We start from the raw sequence: 23,836 nt of genomic DNA on the forward strand, positions 1-23,836 counted from the left end.
CCTTGATAAAATTTTGTTTTCATTTCTCTTTCAAGCTGACAGTCATCAACACAGGGCATGACCTTGTAATCCTCTCACACATGACTACCTCTTACTTGCACAAGAAATCCTATTGATCTTTACTTCTTACGTGAGTCAAATTATTCATGTGACTCAAGATCAGAAGGCTCGGACCTCCATTCATTCCTCACAAGCTCTCATTTATGAGGAGGGAAGTGCTTCCTCCGAGCAAAAATAAAACATCAGAAAACTGGTTCCATTCATTGGAGGGGCACAGCCCTGTGGGAAGGTGCTGACCTACAGCTCTCCCTCCCACCTTTCAACAGGAGCAAAGTTTCCATATCGGTTTGCTGGATCAGTCCCTGGACCCATATGCTTTAGCATTTCTGTCAGTCACCAAATTCTACCTTCACTATACCGCTACAATAAAACACAAAACCACATAACCTGACCACACAACAGGACAGAGAGCAAAGACACGTATTTTTGAGGTAGGAGGGGCGCGATACCCCGAGGTGGGACGCGCTCGAGGCCCTGGAGGCCGCAGAGGGAGCCCGGTGCCAGCACGTGCCCCCATTCCCTGGCACGGGGCGATGCCCACCGCCCACCTCCAAAGTTTGTGCGGTTGCAGCAGAGAAAAGACGTTGCAAGGTCTTCTCTCCGGCCGGCGGGCACACCACTGCACACATCGAGGAAGGCTGCGGCTACCCCGCCGCTCGCCTCTCGGTGGTCAGTCCTCCCAGCTGCCCTATCCGTTACTGTCTGATTAGCTCTGCGAAGGAGCCCCTCCCCGGCCAGCTTTCCCCGCCATCTGTTCCACACGCGATGGCTGCCGCCCAGCAGCCTCGCGCTGCCCTCCTACCTGGCACCCGGCTCCCGGCCTTACCCCAAAGTGCTAACACAGGTTCTCGCTGCTGGCAGAGTCAGGATTTCATTACTACTACTTTGACAAGTGCAGGGTTGTTTGTAATTTCTCTTTTATCCTGATTTTGATTGTACAACCACCTCCCACTGATTCAGTTTGCTTCAGTTTTGTTGCTCACAGATTTTACTCTCCACATTAATCTCCCTCTGGCATGTTACTGCATCTGTTCCCTTTTTTATTATTAATTTTCAAATTCCCACCATTTTTGACAAAAAGGAGGTAATCTACACTCTGCTTCTGCCCATTTCATTTTCTTTAATTTGGAAGATAAGTATGAAAGCGTGCCAAAGAAGTTAATTCTCCGTTAACAGTTTATTTTCTGGCACCCCGATGCCTTTGTATATGAAAAACAGATAGAAGTAAATGTTGACTGAATCACAACAACATAGTCGCAACTGTCCCTAAATTTAATGAAAAGTAAACATATGAAGCATAATCTAAAAAGTTTATTAGTTGTCAGAGTTGTTTCATGTTATCACCCCTCCTTGCATTTTAAAATAATGGTTTTGTACAAGATGAGCAGAATATAAAAAAATTAGAAATCAATCACTGCTTACATCTTATTTATGCTTCTCCCCAACCCCCCCAATTCAAGTGTTGTTGGTCCTTTCATCAGTTAGTCTGAGAACATAAAGCACATCTCAGTCATGTAATATTAGTAAAAGCATTTCTTTAAAACTCCTTTCCAGCATAGATGATGGACTCTGACATGCTGAAATTGTTGGAAAAAGCATCGCGGTAAGTATGCTGCTAACTGATAGATACTGCTAGGAAGAAAACAATAAATATTAAGTAGTGTGCAACTCCCTAGAAGGCTATGTATAACCACCAAGAAGTTAATTTACAATTTTATCATTTAATAGTATAGTTTAAATAGGGAAATCAATGTATGAGGCATGCGACATATCTAACAAGGAACACTGATGACAACATACAGCTCAACACCAAAGCTTCAGAGACTGTGCTAATGCCACATTAAGCTGGAAGGGTATGTGCTTGATTTATTTTGCATGTAATAGAAGCTAGCCTTAATGGAGTCACTGAAACTAGCAAGAAGGACCAATGCGCAGTAGGATGGCTATAGCACTGCTAAGACCTAACTGCCATTTTCTTAGATCTGCTGCTTTCTAGAGATCATATCATCGTCAAAAAGAGGGGAGAAAAGGAATATCCCATAATGGGGAAAAACAATAATCAAGAAACTCAACACCCACTGACTCACTGTAAGATAGACTTTAGTCCTTCAAGAGAATGACACAGGGATTTAGGGCACCTTGGTGGGTCACCTGAACCTGAAAGCATGGGTTCATTTAGTAATTCTTCCTCACCTACAAGTTGACCCTCACTAGTGCTTGTAATATTTCATATAAGCAAACAAGAATAATAAAAAATTAAACTAAACTAAATCTGCTTCAATTTTACTCCATTATATTTTCCAGTAAATTTTAGATGACATTTCAGTCTAAAGTATCTCAAGCCATCTACCTACCTCTGACCTGAGAAAACACATGATGGCACAGAAAAAATTCAATTTTGAAACTCAGTGATTCCCTCACTTCTTAAGATTTATTTAACTTCTTTGGCATATGTAAACAGGAATTACATCTGACTGCAACTGAAACAAATAATAACTTCAGATCTGGTTTGAAAGCGAAAGAAGAAAGTTTTTCAATGATGATTCTGTTACGCAAGAATAGTTAAAAATTTTATTAAATTAGATGGCACGCTAAGATCTGGACAAGTTGTTAACATCTTGCATCTTCTATATGATCTTTTCCATGAGCATATTGACATGATTTTTAATGACTATTCTTTCATCAACTAAGAACAATAGATTTATATGTTTTCCACTCTCTGAAGAACGGATTCAGGTAAGATTCATTAGCAAGACCTAACCTTGACAAAGTAATGGCAATTTAACATTGACTTAAGAACTAGTTTCATAAGATTCTCCTACTACAATAACTCTAATACAAATAAAAATAAAGCTGAAACTAGGGCAAAAAAACCCCAAGAAAACTTTAAACAATCATGGTCAGTCTCATAGCATGGTGACATCTGCAAAGTTACATGACTGACAAGCAAAACTACACAGTAAAAATTCTGTATTTTTCCAGTCTTTTCAAGATATACATATTAGAATTACTAACTAGATTCAATAGCAGAAAATGCATGTTAATAGCAAGGATTTCTAAGCAACATATTGCTCCAGGAAGAAAGGTGACAGGAAAAGGCAATTTTAAACTCTGTGGCAATGGTTTAGAATAGCTAATTGTAACCTTTTTTCTTCATTTTTAACAAGTACATTTTGTTAACTTAGAAGCTGTTTAGTTGGTAATCAATCAACAATGTCTGAAAACTAGGATGCAGCAAAGAAGTGGGACTTGTGGAGAAGAGTGTTGCTCTGCAGAGCACTTTCTTTTTCTCATTAAGAGACAGACTGCATGTTTTTTTCTCACTTAATCCATTCATATACATTTATCATCTCATTTTTGTACATTAAAATCCCAAGTTCTGGTATTCATTTTATTATCCTATTTATTTACAATATCCAAACACGGAATCATTGGATTAGTGAAGAACTTCTCTCCTTAGTAATATACTAATTCATACAAAATAAAGAATTATTTCTGTATCTCCTCAGCTACCTCAGGTTTCTGCCAGAACAGCACAGACAGGTCATGCAAGGCAACAGAAAGACCATCCGCAACAGTAACAGCAGTACAGCCTCCTTCAAATCCAGCGTTGTGAGAAGACTTGGAGCGGACCAGCTGGTCCTCTCCTGAAAAGAAGAGAATCAGGAAGACAAGGCCAAGGCCAGAATACCCAAGAGATGCACTAAATCAGTGCAATTTCTGCAGCAACCTCCCACAGCCAGGACTCTAGAGCTTAAAATCTGTTTTCCTTGGCAAGTGCCACAGTGAATGGGTCTATAACCCCCCCAGGATTGCTATTACCCCAACCCTTCAAGTGACTATTTTCACTGACATGGTTGCCATTTGAGATGAAGGGAATTAATGCAAGAAGGCAAATCATGAGCGAAAAAAATTCACATTCAACAACTATGGATGTACCAATCCATGAAAAACATACTAAGTTTAAAAAGGCAAAACTGATGCAACTAGAGGCATGGAACCTTTATATCTTCACTAACACAGATAATCTGTTCTGCCAGGAAGTGATCTGAGAGGAAGAAAAGGAGTACAGGCTAAGGACAAGTTTCATTTGAGTAGGGGATGTTTTCCTCTGCAACTCAGGGAAAACAGGCAACTCTGCGAGAACACCTCTAACACTGCCCTACCAATTTAAGTACAAGGGGAAAATGGGTAACAGTCCAGGAGCAATGAATTGCTCATCTCTTTTGCTCCCTCCTTCACCCCTGACAGCAACATCACCTAATGTATTCCTGGAAAGCAGACAGACAGTCCAAATATATAGAGAACACAAAAATCTACGAAGTATTATAGAATTTGGGGAACGTCAAGAAGAAAGATTGGAACCTATTTCCCATGCCTCAGCATATATCTTTTTCCAACGAAGACATGTCAGCATAGAAAACATTTCAATACTTATAAGCAGAAGCTATAACGTGAACACAAAGTAGTAACAAAAAACCCCCAAACCCCCAAGAGATCAGCCCCTTGCAGAAGAGTGTCTGCACTAGGTCAGACAAAGAAGCCGCGGCAGTTCAGCATCTGTCTTAAAAAGCAGGCGTGTGTGAAATTGTATGAGAACGGGGCCAGCACAGAGCATTACTTGCCCAAAATACAATTCCCAGCATCCAGTGATTTGGATCTCAGAAACCTTCCGAGTCAGAGACGATACGTTGAAAAGCTATCTGAATCATCTGTAAGCTAGGTATTCAGCTTTAATTACCTTGCTATGTAAAAGTAGGCTACAGTCCTCATTTTTACATTTTAAGTATTTGCACCAAAAAAAAAATAAAAAAATTATAAATTCACTACTCAGATTTCCTCCAAGATATCCAGAGCTTTATTGCATATAATCAGCCTTTTGCTAAAAGGAGCACGGTAAGCCATTTGGTTAACTATCACAACAAATCATTATTAATAAAGTTCTGCTAAATCCAAACTTTAGATATCTTAACAACTCACCCAAAACTTTTTTCAAGTTCATTAACCTCTAGCATATTTTTTTCTCTAAATACAGGCTGTTAGAGTGGTACTTTCTTCCATCTGTTAAACAACCGTGCTCTGAATTACACAGAAATTTAGCTGAATAAAAAAAAAAATGATTCATTGAATTCAATAGTTTAGACAAGGCTCTATTTTATTTCCATGTACTCAATGGCAAAATTCTCACAAAGCCCAAAATGTACAAGAGTTGGATAAACACACAGACTTCTGTTAAGTGATAAAAATTTGGGCTTTTTTCCCCCCCCATGAAAAATTTAAACTAACTGAACTTTTTTCTTTAAGGATTGAGGAAAAAAAAGCTGCCAAATTTGTTTCTGGATGTTCACTCTTGGGGAGAGCAGGGTGGCAGAACAATACAATAACCATACACACAACCAAAAGACTGCAAACAGTCAGACAATAGCATTTTCTGAGGCAAAATGAAACAATCCTGCAATTACCAAAACTCAAGCTGCAATGAATAGTTGGCATGTCAACCTTCTGGAGTTTTCTAGAAATGTGTAATGAGTAGTACATTAAATGACATTGGGAACTATACCCAAGGATGGAATAAACTCAGGGAGCCCATCACACATTGTATTGTACTATATCTTCATTGACTTAAACACCCTCCTCACTTACTTGAGTTTACCTCCTATAGACACGATTATGTTCATTTATATGTTCCCGGTCATTCTGCTGCAGAAATTTCAGGTTATTAATCTGAGAACTCCTATGCTTAAAGGTGTTGCTGTACACTAGTCTTAAACATTTCAAATATCTTTGTCCTACCAAACACAGCAACAACAAGAAGAACGCTTCTGCAGTCTCCCCTACTCTTCTTCCTGCCTAGAAGCATGCCACTTCATCACCAGGGCTGAACATTGCCTTTTCTGCTACACTAGTAATTCACTTCTACATGGTTCATAACTCACTTTGTAGTTCATAACTCACTTATTCCAATCTCCGCTTCTAACTTGACTGAGGGCTGCCCATGCAGTCAATGACTGCAAGGATCTACAACAACTGTGGGGAAGCCTGTGGCAAAAATTAGCAGAATGAAATTGGTACTACAGCATGTAATAGGATAAGGGGTACCTGGTGAGGTGCAGTTGGTGTTCAGATTTACTCAGCAGTTCTGCCAGTTTTAGGCACTCCTCTCTGGCTCCTGTCACATCCTGCTGGGCTTGTTCCAAACGCTGTTTGCTTCCATTCAGCTCTAATCCCAGTTTTTCTATTTTCTTAGAAAATTATAGAACCAAAGAAAATATATTTAAGAAATACATAGAGATACATTTGAAGACAAAAAAAAAGGTAATCAAAGCACCTGAAAAACAATGCAAACTTCTGTTTTAGAACAAAAGGAGTTAGTTGATAAAAACTGCAAAATAAGCAAATTAAAGTATTTGAAATTACATTCTTATTAAAAGTCAAAATGCATAACATGTTTAAATACACTAATATGCAAGCGATGTTATTGTCTTCATGTGGTTTAAGAGTTATAGGAATTGAAACATTTCCGGATTTTCTCATATGAAAGCTTCCATATTTGTGTCCCGAATTTGCTGTATTAGAAAGCCAGAAAGGTAGTGGAATAGTGACCATCTTCAGAAGCTGATTGACCTGGGATAACTCTTGTGGTCATTTACTTTTCTTTTTTTAATGCCCATCACATAAGCAACGACAAGTAGGCATATAGCTTTGTCATCTAATATTACATGTGATAACAAAGGTAATTTTGTGATTTTACCATTATTGAAAAGAAGTAATTTATGACTTATATCTGAACCCTAATCACACCAGCTGCTATTAATCCCATTGTTTTAGTAACATCATTAATCCTTATATGTCAAAATAGTAACTAAAGTTGATGAATTTATAATTTATTTTACAATAGTCTAGTTTGCATGACCATCGTCTTTGATTCCAGCAAAGCATGATAGACTTCTGATATCTCAGAATATATAGATGAATATAGATATTCTTAGAAATAATATATTTTGCTGTAAGTCCATATATAATATACAAGTACCCGTAGGAGTACATCTATAACACAGTATTATACTTTGTCCTAAGAATGCTTTTAAGAAGGCCAGTAGAATATAGAATAAGCTGACAATGTAATTTTATCATGTAGTAACTGTTCTGCACTAACTCCTGACATAAATATTTATTTGTCATTGGGGCTGGAGGGAACTTGCATGTTTTTCAGTCAACTAAACTGTGAAAGGTCATTTGTAGTACAGAATAAAATTGTTCATATAAGAAGTTAGTGCTGAATAGCTATTATACCTTAAATTCATACCATAGCTTATTTGTGATAATTTCCTCATGTAGACAAGACTCTATCTTCTTTAATTAATGAAATTATTCATTCAAATATCCTACAAGAACAAATTATTGTAACTCTGTCCCATATTTACATTTGAAGCACCTTCGTAACAATATTGTCTCTTTTCCTCTCACAAAAATGTTAACCTAAACTGCTTACATTAAATCACAATGTCAGACAAATACAACCTCTTCATCCAAAAAAACATTTCATAATGTTGTTTTTAAAATTTTTAATTTTGCTAATTACTTAACTGTACACTTTCCCCCCCAAGAGCACTCAACAAAGGCTCATGAAGGAAATTTTGATTAAAACCTTGCTTTATCACATGGACTTCCTCTCAAATTAAATCAATAATTCTAACTTCAAATGCAAAGACAGTAAAACTATATACAAAATTGTTAGTACTCTTTCCTTCTAAAGAATGTAACAACCTATTGCATTGTCAATATATTTTAAAACCAGGTGTTCAGAGATATTAGGTTACATATGCTTTGCATTTGTACTTATTTTCATGGACTTTTGCATATGTTAAATAGAACAGAAGTCTCAGTGGGTTCTCTATTCTTAACAGTAGCAGTTCATAAATGTTATTTCTCCATCCACAGTAAGCAGAGACACGAGCTCTTCACTGTTAAAGACAGGGAAGTTCTGCAACATTCTTAAAATTTGCTTCAAAAATACATCCATTCAGTATACCTTTAAACAAACTCAAACCACAAATTAGTCAAAAAACATCAACTAAGTATTTGAAAAAGCACAACCACAGCTGAGAATATAAATACACTGTAGATGACTCCTTCGGGGAAAAGTTTCAAGGAACAGATGGGCTTTACACCATTGCCTCAAGTTAAACAGGCTCAGTCAGGTTTTGACACAGACCTACAGAAGGAAACAAATTCCAAGTGCAAGAACCTCTGGTGAAAATGTTTCGTTTCCATTGGCCAGATGTTGAACCTTCAGGGCTGAACCCAAGAACACATCCATAGATTTCAGTTGTCATGAAAGCGTAGAGAGAAATTCTCAGACACAGAAGCGTCACTTCATGACAGGATCTTTAAAGATTCACAGGCGTATTATAATTTCTATTAAAAATATCAAGAAAGCAAACATGGGCTTTGAAGAACAATTTTACTTGTGCTACTTTCATCAGTAATTCAAAAATTTGGTATCAGCTCCTTTTACACTCATACACACATGTACACATGTGTTTGTTCATGTGTGTAGGTATATACAGATATTTATGTATATATATAAACATCTTAAATTACCAATATTTGGAGGTACTCGCAGCATGGACCTATATGAAGAGCAGGAATTCTACACAAGAATTCTGGTAATGACCATGGCAGAAAGGGCAGACAACCTCATGAGAAAGGGATGACAGAAAAATGCTACCTGAGAAAACACGTTAGCAGCAACTCAGAAATCAGAAATATCTAATCCAGTTATATTTAGGGTTATCAACTAAATTATTCTTTTGAAACACCAGAAAAAGCTAATTGAAAATAATTTGGTAGGAGCCATGCATCATCATGCTGAAAACAGACCACACTCTAAATGCTACATGTTAGTTTGGTTTAAAAACTCAGATAAGAGTTTGAAACATAAAACCTCAAAACTTGAGACATGCCCATACAATAAAAATACACCCTCTTCTCTCTCCTGCAAACAATAACAGTCTCATAAACACCCTCTATATTGAAATATGTCAAGTCTAGTCCACCATTAGGTCATCACAATATAATCAGGATTTAATCTACAGGGAAATTAAAGAATCGATGAATCTTTTTCACTGCTCCTGCAGGGAACCTTATCAGGAGCATTTTTCCAAAACTATTTGGACTCAAACTAGTTTTTGCACTACTTTAGTTACCATTTCTACTGGGAAGCTGCAAGCAGTTCTGTATCTGCTATCCGGGTCCAAGTGTAATTGTAGGGACAGAAACAGAAGCAAACCACCAACTAAAGCATTTTGCTGACAGCTCTGTTTCTTATGCAGTGTTAATTTGATCCCTCAGTGCCTATCACCTGTGATACAGCTTTTTACAACATGATCAGAAAGTTATTTCTTCAAGGTACTTAACTTTTCAATGTATATGAGAGACAAGAGATGGAGCACAGAACTGCAAAAAGACAGATGACAATCTTGCATTTAAGAAAATCTGAAACAGATTTTCAGTATAACAAGGAACAGAATTATCATAATGTATATGTACAACAAGACTACATTAAGGTTAGAACAGGCAACTTCTGGTGCTTAACTCCGCAACTTTAATGTTCTTATTACTTCTGCACATAACTTCAAAAGTACTGTTTAATCTGTCTTGCTCTGCAGTTGCCCAAACTCCCAGGAATATCAACAGGCACTTTGCCATTGAAAGATGGCAGGCTAAACCTCAGTAAGAGAAACACCATTATTAGTAAGCTGAAACACATTAACACCATTTCACACACATATTCAGTTACACGAAAGAAGTTTTAATTAAACAAAAATTAAAACATTGGTGAAATATCACAGCAGTAAAATTTAATTCTATATCGATTATTCTTTTTTCAGTATTACCATCAACCACCTTTTATATTTTAAGTTTTCCACTTAGAAGTATATAGGACCCTCCTACATCTTTTCTTGAAGCGCTTAAGTGTTTCACTTCTCATTCCTTAGTTTATGATGTATTAACAAATTATCTTCAGACTTTCACAACTCATTTTTAGGGGAACACACTGAGATGCTTATTCAGTGACATAAATTCAACTTACTGGAAAACATAAAAGATGATTTCTCAAACACTGAATCAGTCCTCAAATATCCTCTTCATAACGTATCTGAAATTATCTGCATCTAACAATACTTACGTCTATTGTAAAAAATGTACTTTTTAATTAACTAGACATCTCTTTATCTCTACAAAATCTGATTAAAGGAAATAACAGTTTCATTCAAAACAAGTCAAATTAAAGATTAAAGTAATTGTTTAATTCTTTTCATACTGATGCTGATTCTATTGCATGCAAAAATGCAACTTTAAATTTCAAACTAGCAGATGTTTTTCACAGAATTTTAAATAGCAGCCAACTGACAGAAAAGACAAATACTTTTTCTTTTTAAACAAATGAGAATGATTAAGTGATGATAAAAGAACTCGTATTCTGAAGTAAATGTAAAAACTTTAGAAGAGTTCTAAAACATAAAAAATAAGCTAAAATCAAATTAATTCACAAGTGATTTATTACATTTACTGTTGTACCAGTATGCTCACACATCAGGTAAGAAAATACACAGTATAACGTAAAAAAAATTTTGCACTGACTATATCATTGCACAAATTCTGCAGTAAAATAATTCTGGAGAGGAAAATATTTTTGTGAATTTACAGCACAATCTTTTTGTTTCATACTTCATTCTCCACCATTAGTATTAATTTTAATTTATTAATTTATTTTTATTAATTTCTGTTATTGTTATTATTGTTATTATTAAAGATTAAAGGGGCATAATGTAGAGCCAAAAATAAAAGAACAAATATAAAGTAATAAAAAGTGAAATATAATTACTATGGTGGTTGGTATTTGCAGGTTCATCCCCCAGAGGCGATCAACACCTATAAAAACCCATACACTTCTACAGGCCCTGATGCTCACGAGCTTAGTTTCATTTACTAAAGCAGCCCTTCAAAGCAATGAGACCAGTGATAGTGCACAGGACCAAGGCTATAATCATGGTCTTTGAAAGAGGTGACCCCAGTATGGCCATTCACATGCATTTAAATATTATATGTACCAGGGACAGGAAGTTTTTGAACTACTTAACAATGATCTCAAGCCATGTTGCTTTCTATCCTTATTAATGTATTAATTAATCAGGGACAGAACTAATTGGGGTTTATTTTATTTATTTATTTTTAAATTTAAAAAGAAACAACAAAACAAGACTGGTTTTGTAGGAAGATTTTGAGTATTTTACTTAGAGAAAAGATACTATCAGTCCATATGCAGCAGGGGTCACTTGCATTCATTTCTATCCTAATCCTGATATCAATCAAGCAACTCTAGGTTTGGAGTGGTCTCTAAGCCTCAGACCTCCCAGGCATGGCCATCTGACATAGCATATTGCACCTGAAGAACTATCCAACTTTGTAAAGAGAGTTAGGGCCATCACAAGGTTAACTCCTGCCACATCCAAACAATGTCTTTCTTCCTTTTACACTCTGTATGACTTACTGCTGCTTTCCATTCAAATCTGAATGAAGATACAAAGCAGCTATGAAAACTAAATTTGGGTTCATAGGGGAAACCTCCTTTCTGGAAGCAGATTTATTATAAAGCTGTGAGAATATACAAACCCCATGTACACAAGGTTTAGAAGAATTCACAAAGACCACCTTTTTCTAAGAGGTTAATTCACAAAAACCACAAGACTACTGCAAATTCTACAAAACATCTAGCCCAAAATAGCAATCTGAAAACCTTTCCTGACATGAAAGGCAAGTAATGTGAGCAGAAACACAATAAGTAACCCCAATAAACACACGTGGTTCTTTCAAAAAGTTTTTTTCTGTATGGCTGGCTCACAAATCAGTTGATCTCTAAAGACCAGAGGAACAAGCAAAGCCAGCCTAGATAAGTAATGCAGGCTGCAATTAGTTGGATAGCTACTATTCTAACCTCATCTGGTGGAACTTTTGAATTCCTCAAACCCAGGTAGTTTTGTGACCACTTTATCAGTTGTAACAGCACCTAGCACTACCTTGTGTGCTCCACTAAAAGGCAGAGCCTCAAGAGGAAAGCCACTACCTAAGCAAAGGCCATCAGCCACAAACCCTCTGCTTCCAAGCTGACTGAGAATTGAGACAGGACCCTGCACTTTGCTAAAAAGAGCAGGGGAATAGCATGGAGGGTGGATACTCTTAAAATCACACATTCTAAATCTCATCGAAGCAAACTTTATACCTGCAATTGTTATCTGGGGCAAGAAAAAATTTATGTTGCAAAGTATATATTTATGAGTACACACACGCAATTTTTTAATTAAGAAATAACCTTAAAGGCCTGTCCTTGTGCAAACTCTGAAAGAGCACTATGGTCCCTGTGGATAAACACCCTGGGAAACAGACAGGAGTAAATGGCTGAAACATATTATACTAGGATTTTACCTCATTATTTCCATGAAAATATTTGCTTTTAATTTGACAAAATATCTGAACTGCAATACTATTTCAGGAACAAAACTTCCAATCCCATAGAGATTATTACGGTCACATTTTAACAGGGAACACTGCTGTACTACAGATTAGCTCAGTAGCTACCAGCAGAGATAAGAAAGTGATTTTGTTCACAGTGGAACACGATATATTTGGGGTTTTTTTAATAAATGGATTGCACTGAGGGGGACAGGGGAGAATGAGGTGGTGAGTTTTCTTGCTGATAATAGAATTTCAGAAAAGGAGAGATGTATGTAGAAAGAAAGAAGAGGAATATTACTCCTACTTCATTATTGAAAAACAGGAGAGAAAAAACCCTGCTCGTTTTATTCTTTGAAACACTATTTGAGACTACTGATGTGAGAGAGGTTCTTTCCTCCTGGACAGCATTAAGGAATAACTGGAAAGAAAACCTATGCAGTAACAACTGACAAGTGATAGGGACTTTTACAGTCTTTTTCTTCTGACTTCTGACACAATGACTATTGATAAAACAACCATTTTTTCTAGTCAGAGGAGAAGAAAAAAAACCAAAAGAAAACAACTACTTATTTAAGTATATATACCCAATTTATCAAGAGATGTGCAATTCTTTTCCTACTTTGAATAATGTTTAATGCACATAAATTATTTTCTCTTTCCATATACTACGGAGTGACATCACTCTGGATGACAGAACACAGATCCAGATTACATGGGCCAACTACACCTATGAACAATAAAATCCTGATTTACCAGCTGTGTTCTTCCTCTTAGCAGGCCAGCTGCTTAGGGGAAGCCTACAGACTCATACAGAAACGCAGACCAGTCATTACAGAAAATTCTACGACAAGGAATCATGGTCTCTAGGATTTTTCTTATGGAAAGATGACAAAGAATTTAATGCAGGCTGCTCATACCACTGATCCTTAAGGAATGGATGGCTGGCAGAGGAAAGCAATGCCATTGCAGAGCAGCAGCAGACATATTATAATTGTAATTAAACATTTTTGTTACATATTGCAGGGTTGTAGGTCAAAGTCTTCCTCAAAAACCTTGAGATGAGCTAGTAAGTTCAGCTATAAAAAAGAGTGATGTTCCTCCTGAGCAGGTCAGAAAATTCATATCAAAGCGAGGCATAAAGTACTGCCATTTTATCCTTATTTACTCATCTTTAAATTAATGCATTGAATGCCCAAAACACAAAATGATTCCTTGGAAAGAGTTCAGTTACAGTAAAGGTTATCACATTTTCTTAATGTTTTCTTGCCAAATATTACTCAAGTATATGTTCACTGATTTAACAGAATTTCTTTTCAAAATAGGACTTGCAGAGCATCTTTAGAACTAATGAGGTAAGAAAATGTCAGATATAGGACTGCCACAAGAATACACATAACACATAATCCTAACCCATCTTCACCACTGCTATTAAAACTTGGAAGTTTCAAAACATCTGGTGATATTCTGAATGTCACAGCTCGTGAAAACTCTAGTATTTAAAAGGCTGACTTATGAAAGCCTGATATCTATAAATAAAAAGACATTTTCAGTGAATCGGGGGCTTCAGAAGGTGTTACTTATCTTGCATCGGACATTCTGCAGCATTTCCAGGATATATACCCAAATTCTTGGCCTAAATTATTTTTGATGAAGACAGAGTCAGTAATCTCTCCTCTTATAATGTCTACATTAGGTTACTATAAATCACGGATTTATGACAAATGAGATAAACATTCCCAAAATACCCTTTGGCAAAATGCTTTTGGACTGCCATTTTGCCAGATTTTTATTTGTCTGCAAAATTGTCAGTCTATAGTGTACAGAGGCATCATTTAGGTTCTGTCATATTGCACAAAAATGCTTTGATGTGTAGCTCTTCCTATTTGTACAGGTTGTGCATATCAGCGAGTCTCCAACTTTTTTTGTATTTGGGCTGATGAACTGCCATGCAGAAAACTCTTTAAAGTCAGTAGGTTTTAGTATAATATTTCTGAAGCTTTTTATTCTGTCACAGGAATTGCCACAAATAGGCAACAGAATTCTGTAACCCTCCACTTCAAACTGTGCCTGCCCAAATTTAAAGATTTTTTTACAGGTTAAGATTACCAGTTTGGATTTATTTCTACATCAAAGTATTTATCTGATTCCTCAAAATAGGGTAAAACAAAATTTAAAAGCTGCAGTTAGTTTCTGAAGTTGAATTTATAATGTCCTATTACTTTATTACAAGGATACCACAACTCCCAGTGGAGCAATGCTACTGTTAAGATCTAATACGGATGATGCCCAAATTGGCTTTGACTGCATAAACCAATACTAAAAACTGTTTTCACTTCTACATGCTGAAGCTTGCCAGATTTTATAAACCAAATATAAATTATTTCAGACAAACAGAAAGCAAATTATTAACAGTGAACTTCATTTTTATAAGGCAGAGCAGAAAAGAACAAGTGAGACTAATCTGAGGAACAATTTCGTAGCGTGTCAGAAGTATGATTTCTGTTAGAAATGCACAAATTATGCCATGCAGTGCTTATAAATTAACAAAAAAAGTATTATAAAAGTGAAGTCCTGCTGTGTCAAATATGCCACACAATTTTTGTTCTGATAATAGCTATTTAGGTTAGGGCGTGACTTTTCTCTGATATAGCTGTGCTAGTACAACCCCTAGTGTGGACACAGTTTACTGCCATGAAGGCATTATACTCATACAATTTATAAAGCTTGTTCCTAAGCAGTAAAGTATTAAGTAATGCACTGTTATTTTAGCACAGCTACATCCACAATGGGAGGGCTCAGAGAGAAAAAGAGAGGGCAGTAGGTGATGCTACTTTACAACACGCTGGGCCAGATGAACAGATGTGGGTTTTGTGTAGAGAAACTGTATGGTACATGTCTTTCCTCCCACCTCCCTCCAAAATCCTGATGTTAATCAGGATCATGATGGATGATATTACAAAACAGCTATTCAATTTAAATGGAAACATTGCTCATTGCTTCTTAATATTTAATTTAAGAAATATTCATATAAAATGTTAATAACAGGTAGTCATAAGAAATATTGACACCTTGATACTAGTCCTAACCGAGCAATAAAGATAGGAAAAGAGATGTAAGTTAAAAGAGAATAAGACCAAAGATATATATATATATATATACATACACACACATATATATATACTCTCTGTAAATTCCCTAAATGATGCAAGTTCATTCTTCAAGAGCTTTATAAATACCAGTATATGATAAATACACACCTGCATTTATTCGACATATATGTATGTGCTGATCCTAGATCGTACATGTGGGGATTTCTGCCTATTCTGACACACCTGAATAATTTTAATCCCTTTTTAAAAGTCACTACATATAAACTAAAAAATATCTTCAAAACTAAAATTTATCCACACCACGATTAAAAATACAATTATTCCCCAAGAAACTGTAAACTTACTCTCAATATGAAACATGATTCTTTGCTTTTAAAACAGAAAAAAGCATCATTTAATACAGAATAGCAAGAAAATACTCATACATTATTGTCTCTCTACTTAAAAAAAAAAAAAAAAAGCATTTATTATGAACAGATGGTGGCCAAGGAAGGTATCAGCTCTGTCTCTTAGCCAGAAGGTCAGGTCATGGCTGAGAGACCAAAGAACAATTACTATTTGCTATTCAGTGCCATATAAGATAAAACATTTCAGGTTTTTCTTCAAATACAAAGCTAGATGTGATTGAGCTGTTTTCATTTCATTTACATGAAATAGTTTGCAGTTACTTATTAACATTCGTTAAAATTTGATTTAAAAAAACCACAGCAACAACAACAGAACAAGGCAAAAATGAATGAACACTCTTCTTGGGCTGCCTTTGAACATCTTAAATAATACTAGGACTTATACAGAGCTATCTGGGTTCCTAGAACCACAGCTATAAAACAGCTGCTAGATACTGAGTCTGAGAATTTCAAAATGGTTTGTTTTCCCTTTTTTTTAGGAACCAACAATCATATTTGAACAATATAATTACATAATTACTGAATTATCTAATCTTTATCTAATTATCTAATAATCTTTGCTGATAGGAACTCCCTCTCACATCACTTCACTTTATATCAAATTTTAAATCACCACATTTTGGTGCACTCATACCCACGCTGATTAAAATACCAGTATGTCAATACATGAGGTTAAAATATTTTGTTAAATTTTGCAATTTGTTCAAAAGGCAATCCTGAAGCAAGCTGGAGAACAGGATATAAAATCCAAGATACTTCTTCAAGTATCTTATTAAACACATCCTGTTTTATTTGTATGCCAAGATTATGCCAACTCTTTTTATCTGTGATATCTGTCAAGGCACAGACGACAAGCTTGTTTTTTGTTTCTCAGTGTCCTTAGGCCTAAAGGATGCAGGAGTGAAAAAAAAAAACCAAATAAAAAAATAACAACCCTGAAAAGAAAATGCTTTAAGACCTCTATTTTTCTGCGCTATAGGAATTTCTATACATGTTGAAGGATTATTTTATCCAATAAGCTCCTCCTTTGGACTTTACTATCCTTTCTTTCTAATTTGAATTAATAATTGCTTCCAGACTACGCTTGCACTTTATTAAGTAAACTTACTGTCCTATACAAAACTTTAGGGGAACTGATAAATAAAAATATAATTTTAGAAATACTGCATTTTTTCCCTACATATATTTATACACAGGGAATGATGTGTTCAGTTATTTACAAGAAAAAGAATGATTCAAAACCTGTTGGATAGGCTGCCCTAATAACAAAATGCATATTAAAAAATTATCCTCATGTGCATCTTATATATCTGTGTATTCAGAAGATATCCATTCATGTGCAAATCACAACTATGAAGGAATAACTGTAAGTTTGAAGTCCTAGAGAAAAAAATGGATAGAACTTCAACAAAAAGGGCACTTCAAAAGATACAGATTACACCTGTTCAAGCTGTTTGCCAAGTATGTTGCAGGTTACTCTAATAATCCTTCTTACTGCATGGGATGTTTTCTCAGAGACTACCTGTAAGGCATACATTGGTTTTTGTATTGTTATAAAACCCAGTTTTAGATAAGCAATAGTTAATGCCAAGTGGAATTTTTCTACAGTTACTTTTTTCTAGAAGGTTACTTTTGGTTTGGTTTTGTTTTTTTTTTTTAAACTTCTATGAATCCCAGCATTCATTAACCTTGAATCTTTAAAGAAATTGGAAGATAAATTATTTTCATTTTTGGTATCATTATGTTACGCTTAAAGTCTTTAATGTTCTGTCAGGCTGCAGATGTAGGTAATTATGTGTGGATTTATTTGTGAGAAAAAGTGTATAAACATATGTATACAGTACATACAATTTAAGTACTTCGTATGAATACATATGATAGAGTAATTCTATATGAAAGCATGGGATGAGTAATACACAAAACTGAACATACTAGGGCTGAAAACAAGATTAAGACAACCAAGAGGTATTTATTTAGCAGTAATAGCTGGCTTTTTGCCATTAATTTAGAAACCATTTAACACTAATAAATGACCACTATTAGAAAAATGAATCATTCCAGCTTCTGAAATAACCCTACTTAGGCTACTAGTAACTGCAAAGTTATAGCAGTATTATCTCTTACCTGGTCCTTAATTTCAAGCTCCCTTATAGTTTTTGTTCTGTACTCTCTGAGCTCCTTTTCTGCCTCATCCTTCTTCATTTTGGTTTGATTCAACTGATAGCGCATTTCTCCACACACCTGTTAGATTACACAGACAACATGATCTGTAGCTTGAAGGGTAGACCAAGGTTTGCAATTAGATCTTTTGGTGCCCTCTACAGGTCATTGAAATGCAACATATTTTGAATTTACAGATATTTTAAGGCTACTATGGTAAATGTTTTTATATAAAAAGGTGGATCTGAATATGAACTGCTACGTGAATTCTCTATATAGTCACTAACTTTGAAATATGCAGGGCCTTCTAGATTCAAATATATTTGAGTCAAAATTTTGCTAGGTATAAATATTTATGTTGTAAATACATGCCACTAAATACAGTTAAAATACAGTTGCTGGTTTTATGTTCTTCTTCTATTCTCTGTAAAATCCCAAGAAAGTCTATGTCAACACTTGAAAACCTAGAAGCAAAGGATGGATCACACTCCTACGTAAGGGTGTATTTTCTTAACTTGCCAATTTTTCACTGTTAAGAAAGAAATTTAGATGTTACTACAATAATTTTCAAAGTTTGATCAGAGCTTTACAGAGTTATGGCAAACTGAATATAAATTCTTTAGAAAACAATTTAAATATAATTTAAATATAGCCATAGTCCAGAAGAAATGGATCAAAGCAACATTTAAAGAAATCACTTCCCCACAGGACAACTATTCTCTGCTGTTGGAGTGTTTGTCATATTGCCTCCTCAATCCTTTCCACCTGAAGGCTGGTCATCTTCAGAGGGTCTGGGGAGGGGTTAGGAAAAAGTGAAAAAGAAACAAAAAAAGAACAAAACAAAATAAAAAAATTCCTCCCACATAACTTTCTTTACTGCTATGCAGGGATTTCTTCAGTTTCTCAATCCCCTTTTTGTGCCATCACCTCCAGTTTGTGCCTGTTCATGTCACCTTAATTAACCAAACATAAATACATGCACATTCCCTAATGAGAATGCAAATGTGTTTATTCACAGCTCCTCTTAGACAACTTTCTTTCCAACTCACTGTTTTCCTGCCTTGCTCATATTCTTTCAGCAGACTTGCTTCCTAAATGTGCACCCTTTAATTTGCTGCTACAACCCTCTGGGCTTCTCAAAAATGCTCTCACATATTCTACAACCCAAACTAATTTCTGTTTTCAGTCTTATACCTCTTCTCATTTTCACTATTTTTTTCTCCTTCTTCTTAAAAAAAAGTTAGGGAAAAATTAAATATGCATACTATAATGAAATCACTCTAGGAAAAAACGAAGCCAACTGTCGTAACTTTTAAGAAGTAGCATGACTTATAAATGCAAAGGACAGCTTGTGAATTTAGCCATTGCAAATAATGCAAAGCAGCAAACAGTCTAAAGAATGGCAAATTTCTAAAGCATTTTTTTAAACACTAAAATATCATATGCAACTAAAAAAATCATAATATGCAACTGCATAGCTTGCAAACCCTGTCTCTTTCTACCTCCTCCTTCCTTTACATGAAGAATGTAACAAAATGCAATTTGTCACTTCCTCCAAGTAAAATTAAAGAAATACAGCAATCCTCGCCTTCAGCTTCTCCATTGAGTGTACAAAGTGAATAACACAGAAGAATCAGCAGATGGTGCTGTCCTAATAACAGATTTTTCAGTCTCCTCGGGAATGAAGGAAATTTTTCTCCCCCTGACTTCTGGTACATGAGAAAAAAATATTTCAGCTAAAACTCAAAACAAAAGTGTTGCTATTTGTTGTTTTTAATAATGGCAAACTCAGTTTGGAAACAAGGAGTCAGATTCATAACAGACAAAGATGTCGCTTACATGGCCAATGGAAAATGTCAGGGTGATCCACATAGTCCTGCCAGCTCAATGGTCAGAGGGTTCCTTCAGGATTTTTGAGACTTCTCAGTTTAGTACAGTGACACAAATGAAGCCTTCCAATCTCTCAGGATAGTGCAATTAAAAGAGTATAGGCTATTGCAAGGTGACCACCTATTCAACTTCATACTGATTAACCTTAATTGAAGCAGGGACAAACCACAGCATCACTCTCCTGAGAGACAGCTTCAAATCAGCAGGCTACAAAATTGTCCTTTTCAGACCAATGAATATTTATACCTACTACCTGGTCTTCACCCCTGTAAGTGGTGCTAGTCATCTGTAAACACAGCCTGAAAGACCAAAAGTGTGTTTCAGAAATGGTAAATCAAACCATTCTGACATTCTTAAAATACTCATTCATCTGAAATGGAATGAAAATTTCTAGTAAGTTGCAATGAGTTTTTGCTGTGAATTTTCTGCAATACTTTCACCTATTACTACCAGCTGGGGAAGCAGAGGAAGACAGAAACTGTTGAAAACCTCTCCAGAAATCTCTGGAGGCCTAAAGAACTAATTGTTAGCCAAAACCTTGCACTTAACAGCTGGGGAGGTAGGATGGGCCCTAAAGATTATTGGTAAGGTATATAAACATTTCAAGAGGCTGTTAACAAAGTGTTTTTTCATTCTCATCTTAACCCATATTAAGGCTCTAATAGATTGAGAAATGTGCAAAATAAAGAACCCAAAAGTGATATACCTACACTAGAGAGATGTTAAGCTATAATTCTTAGTTATAAGAAAGATCTCTTTGTAAGGGACATACAATCAATGTTAATGAATAAAGCAGTATACTACACACAAAGTCTAAAGGAAAGTATTTGACAAACAAGTGATTTGATACAGCTCCCTTTATTTTAGCACTGCATGTCCCAGAGGTAGCCATTAAGGACACTGTTGAATGTTGTCTCATTCAGAACGAATGCAATTTTTACTGAATTTTTAAATAGTTTTAAATAGTATTAAATAGTGATCTGCACAGATTGCAAAGTAGAAAAGTTAGCTTTTGCGTGATAAGGTGACTAGGCAGGCTGAAAAAGTTATCTTTTTACTCCTACAGCTGTGCCTGTGGGATGGTCAGATGAAGTCTACATTTATCACACGTTCTTTACCAAAACAGAAAAACAGAGAAAGAAAAAATTCTCATCTTTAAGGTCACAATGATAGGGAAAACCAAGCTCAATACTCATTTATAAATGTGCTTACCTTATTCATCTCCATTTCATGAGATGCAAGCTGATCCTGTGATTGTTCTAACTGGTTAACTAGAGAGTTCTTTTCACTCGTAGTTTTCTTTATTTGAGCCTCCAAAATGGCCACATTCTCAGACAAGGCTGTCACCTGCAAAAAGTCCAAGGACACTGTAATGACAATTTGACCAACCACAGACCTAAATCTTGTGGGACACTCTCCTCAAAAGCAACCATATGTAGACAAAATGCATAGAATTAAAAATACAATAAAAAATAAGCATGTAAAATAAAATTTATCAGGTATTATTAATAATAGAATATGGTTAAATTATTTTAACAATAGGTTCGTAATTTTGAAATTTATGACACAGTAGTTTATTTGAAACTTTTCATCAACTGGACTAGTGTCCAGGAATTTAAAGTATGAACAAAGTGTCAGAAGCAGCTGGCTGCATTAGTTTTGCAGCTGTAAGAGTACTATTGAACACCTTCTTATGCATCCTTATGTAAATTGTTTTAAACGAAATCATGTTCTCCCATCTAAAGAAAACTCTCATTGCAACCACAGACTTCAAATTAATTTTCAATTTCAGAAAACATTTCAGCATATAGATCAAAGCATGACGTCATACAAAACCCATACAGAAACAGCATATTAAAAATTCTAATGTAATCCAGATAAAGTTTTGCTGAATGGTAGAAAAATGTAACAATAAAACAGAGATAGTGAACCTTCAGCTATTTAGCCCTGAAGCTTACTAATATAAGTGGAAATAATGGTGTCTGACAGTTCTAGGTTAACTTACAGAAATTCAAAGCCAAACCTAGAGGATTATATATTCATAACTATTTTTCACTCCTTATACATCCACCTGATTTATGTATCATGCTAATTCTCCCCTTCAAACAAATAATTTCATAAAGTGAGTGATAAAATATTCATATGAAGGTTGACTTGATGCACAGTATACCATTTCTACTATCTCATTAATCCTGAAACATAAAAGTAGCTAATAATATGTAGGTGTGTATCATTAATATAGATCATAGCTTTCTACCAAATCATCCCATATCTTTAATTACCAAGCATGATGTCATCATAGTGTCACTATATGTTGTCTGATGTGTATTCAGGATTTTAAAAAAGGACTACAACTACTCAAAGTGGGAATCAGTTTCAGTAAAACACATCTCAGTGAGTGATGAAATTTAAAGTAATGTGATGACATGGAGTGAAACATTCTACCAAAAAAAAGTATGAAATGCTTATCTAATGGGCTGTATTTTGGAGTGAATACTCTGCTCTAAAGCAACTCTGCAGCTAAAAAATTGATTTCATAAGAGGGATAACGTGATAGATAGCAGGGAGTCAAACAAGGAATTGCTTAATAATGTCTCATTGTCTCCAGTGTAAGCTTATTTTTTTTAATTTCAGTTTCCCTGGCAACAGATTTCTGATGATCAGTTCACTTACTTAAATAACACTTAGTCCCTATCACTGTGCTTAATTCCTGTTTTTATATCTGGAACTGGAGTCAAAGGCTTTGACTTCCTGTAGCAGCTTAAGATATTATTCCACCATCTCATAATACCAGAAATATCACCAGATCACCTTGGCTCCCTGTTTCTGTTAGTGGCTTTCCAGTCATTTTACAAGCAACAACACTGCTAAAGAACGTTCCCCCCCCCTTTTTTTTTTAAACACACTTAACTAGTTTATCCTGTTCAGCTCTCTGAATTTTTAGAAATAAGCCATAGTTTATAAAAGAGCCCCAAAATACGGAAAAAGCTTACAGTCAGCAGAGAAATTCACTCTATTGTTTCCAAATCTCCACTAGAAAATAGCTGAAGAGGTTGCACGTCAAGCAAGCATGAAAACCACTAATTCATGAAGTATTTATCTCTCTACATTTTCTTTCCTTTTCAATCATCTTAGAAGTGCCTTCTCTATCACGTCTCTCAGGCTTACGGCTGTTAGCATGAGGTTTCCTCTGTAGACTCCACTGGGCAGAAAATCCTTATGTTTTATACTCAAATTGAACTAGCATCCAGAAAAGGTTATCAAGACTACCACAATGGTCACAGCATAAATGATAAGACAGATTCTGTCTCAGAGAGTTTATAAACATCAGTAAAAGTGAGAAAAGAGATTCCAACACATTTCTGCAGGTGGGAAAACTAAGCATATGATAAGATCACTCTGAAATTTTGATACCATAACATTAATGTATATGTAAGATCAAAGTAGCAAAGAATCCTAAATTTGACATGTGCTAACTTCTCAATGTTTGACTTGCCAAGTTAAATAATAATTTTTATAAAAGAGATATGTACAAACCTTGCGTCACACATTACTTAACCCTTTCCTACTTTGACAGTGTGCATCAGAAAATATTATGCAAACTAAAATAAAGAGCATAACATAAATAACCTAGTATGTACATAGTGACATAGCATAAAACCCAGTCATTCAAATTCAAAGGATCCCTTA

At 35.4% G+C, this 23,836-nt stretch overlaps 1 protein-coding gene and 1 long non-coding RNA gene across 11 annotated transcripts in view; one reads left to right on the forward strand and one right to left on the reverse strand.

Annotated features, from left to right (window-relative positions):
• SDCCAG8 (SHH signaling and ciliogenesis regulator SDCCAG8) overlaps positions 1–23,836 on the reverse strand; it is a 106,704-nt gene that overhangs the window by 60,850 nt on the left and 22,018 nt on the right. For all 10 annotated transcript variants that reach the window (XR_003540979.2, XM_027722450.2, XM_027722449.2 and 7 more), the window contains 3 exons: positions 21,359–21,493; positions 18,221–18,337; positions 6,160–6,302 (listed from right to left, as the gene is read on the reverse strand). Coding sequence is in view for 9 of the 10 variants with exons in the window: in XM_027722450.2 (XP_027578251.2) it covers positions 6,160–6,302; positions 18,221–18,337; positions 21,359–21,493 (395 nt within the window). In the remaining variant the exon portion in view is untranslated. The remainder of the gene's footprint in view (positions 1–6,159; positions 6,303–18,220; positions 18,338–21,358; positions 21,494–23,836) is intronic.
• LOC120324720 lies at positions 642–5,600 on the forward strand. Its single transcript, XR_005566236.1, has 3 exons — positions 642–729; positions 1,615–1,663; positions 3,570–5,600. It is a non-coding gene; the product is annotated as an uncharacterized LOC120324720 (long non-coding RNA).

The sequence above is a fragment of the Pipra filicauda genome, unplaced genomic scaffold, assembly GCF_003945595.2.
Source record: "Pipra filicauda isolate LSUMZ 115617 unplaced genomic scaffold, ASM394559v2 scaffold122_size2191957_pilon, whole genome shotgun sequence".
NCBI lineage: Eukaryota > Metazoa > Chordata > Aves > Passeriformes > Pipridae > Pipra > Pipra filicauda.